The sequence below is a fragment of the Oncorhynchus kisutch genome, unplaced genomic scaffold, assembly GCF_002021735.2.
Source record: "Oncorhynchus kisutch isolate 150728-3 unplaced genomic scaffold, Okis_V2 Okis07a-Okis12b_hom, whole genome shotgun sequence".
Lineage (NCBI taxonomy): Eukaryota > Metazoa > Chordata > Actinopteri > Salmoniformes > Salmonidae > Oncorhynchus > Oncorhynchus kisutch.
The window spans coordinates 15,156,523-15,158,117 of NW_022261984.1; the positions used below are offsets into that span (position 1 = coordinate 15,156,523).

Genomic DNA, 1,595 nt, shown 5'->3' on the forward strand with positions numbered 1-1,595 from the left:
CTCCATCTCTTCCTCTCCTCTGTCCCTCTAACTCTTCCTCCCATCCCTCCCTCCCTCCCTCTCTTCCTCTTGTCCCTTCCTCTCTTCCTCTCCTCCCTCTTCCTCGCCTCCGTCCCCCTCTCTTCCACCCTCTCTTCCTCTAGTCCCTCCCTCTCCTCCCTTCCTTCCTCTCTCTCCCTCTTCCCTCTATCCATCCATCCATCCCTCTCTTCCGTCCTTCTCTTCCTCCCTCTCTTCTCTCCTCCCTCCCTTCCTCTCTCTCCCTCTTCCCTCTATCCATTTTTCCATCCCTCACCTCCCTCCCTCCGTCAAGTTGCCTTGCCGATGATGAGGATACTCATGAGGAAGACCATGATGAAGAAGATCCACATGAAGAACCGGTCCATCACCTTGGCAACCTTCTTCCACTCCGCCCCTTTAGCACACGTAGCCCGTTGCTCCCGGAAACAGTTGGCGATGTACTGAATGTTATACACCACCTAGAAGAGAGGGAGGGAGGAGAGATGAGAAACAGTTGGTGATGTACTGAATGTTATACACCACCTAGAAGAGAGGGAGGGAGGAGAGGGAGGGAGGAGGGGGAGGGAGGAGAGGGAGGGAGGAGGGGGAGGGAGGAGATATGAGAAACAGTTGGTGATGTACTGAATGTTATACACCACCTAGAAGAGAGGGAGGGAGGAGAGGGAGGGAGGGAGGAGGGGGAGGGAGGAGAGGGAGGGAGGAGAGATGAGAAACAGTTGGCGATGTACTGAATGTTATACACCACCTAGAAGAGAGGGAGGGAGGAGAGGGAGGGAGGAGGGGGAGGGAGGAGAGGGAGGGAGGAGGGGGAGGGAGGAGAGGGAGGGAGGAGGGGGAGGGAGGAGAGGGAGGGAGGAGAGATGAGAAACAGTTGGCGATGTACTGAATGTTATACACCACCTAGAAGAGAGGGAGGGAGGAGAGGGAGAGGAGAGGGAGGGAGGAGAGGGAGGGAGGAGAGGGAGGGAGGGAGGAGAGGGAGGATGGGGAGGGAGGAGAGGGAGGGAGGAGAGGGAGGGAGGGGGAGTTGAGATAGGGAGGGGGAGGGAGGAGGGGGAGGAGAGAGATAGGGAGGGAGGGAGGGAGGGAGGGGGGGGAGAGATAGGGAGGGAGAGGGAGGGAGGAGGGAGAGGAGAGAGATAGGGAGGGAGAGGGAGGGAGGAGAGATGAGGAAACAGTTGGCGATGTACTGAATGTATACACCACCTAGAAGCGAGGGAGGGAGGAGAGGGAGGGAGGAGAGGGAGGGAGGGGGAGTTGAGATAGGGAGGGGGAGGGAGGAGGGGGAAGAGAGAGATAGGGAGGGAGGGAGGGGGGGGAGAGATAGGGAGGGAGAGGGGTGGAGAGGGAGGGAGGAGGGAGAGGAGAGAGATAGGGAGGGAGAGGGAGGAGGGTTTGGGAGAGAGGGAGGGAGGGGGAGGAAGGAGGAGGGAGAGGAAGGAGAGAGGAAGGGAGAGGAAGGAGAGAGGAAGGGAGAGGAAGGAGAGAGGGAGGGAGAGGAAGGAGAGAGGGAGGCAGAGGAAGGAGAGAGGGTTCAGGAGAGGTAGGAGAGAGGGAGGGAGAGGAATGAGAGG

At 59.1% G+C, this 1,595-nt stretch overlaps 1 protein-coding gene across 1 annotated transcript in view; it reads right to left on the bottom strand.

Annotated features, from left to right (window-relative positions):
* Positions 1–219: 219 nt before the first annotated feature.
* The window catches only part of LOC109885242 (neuronal acetylcholine receptor subunit alpha-9-I), a 23,377-nt gene continuing 22,001 nt past the window's right edge, over positions 220–1,595 (bottom strand). The window contains exon 9 of the mRNA XM_031815023.1: positions 220–479. Coding sequence (XP_031670883.1) covers positions 309–479 — 171 coding nt within the window. The 3' untranslated portion in view covers positions 220–308. The remainder of the gene's footprint in view (positions 480–1,595) is intronic.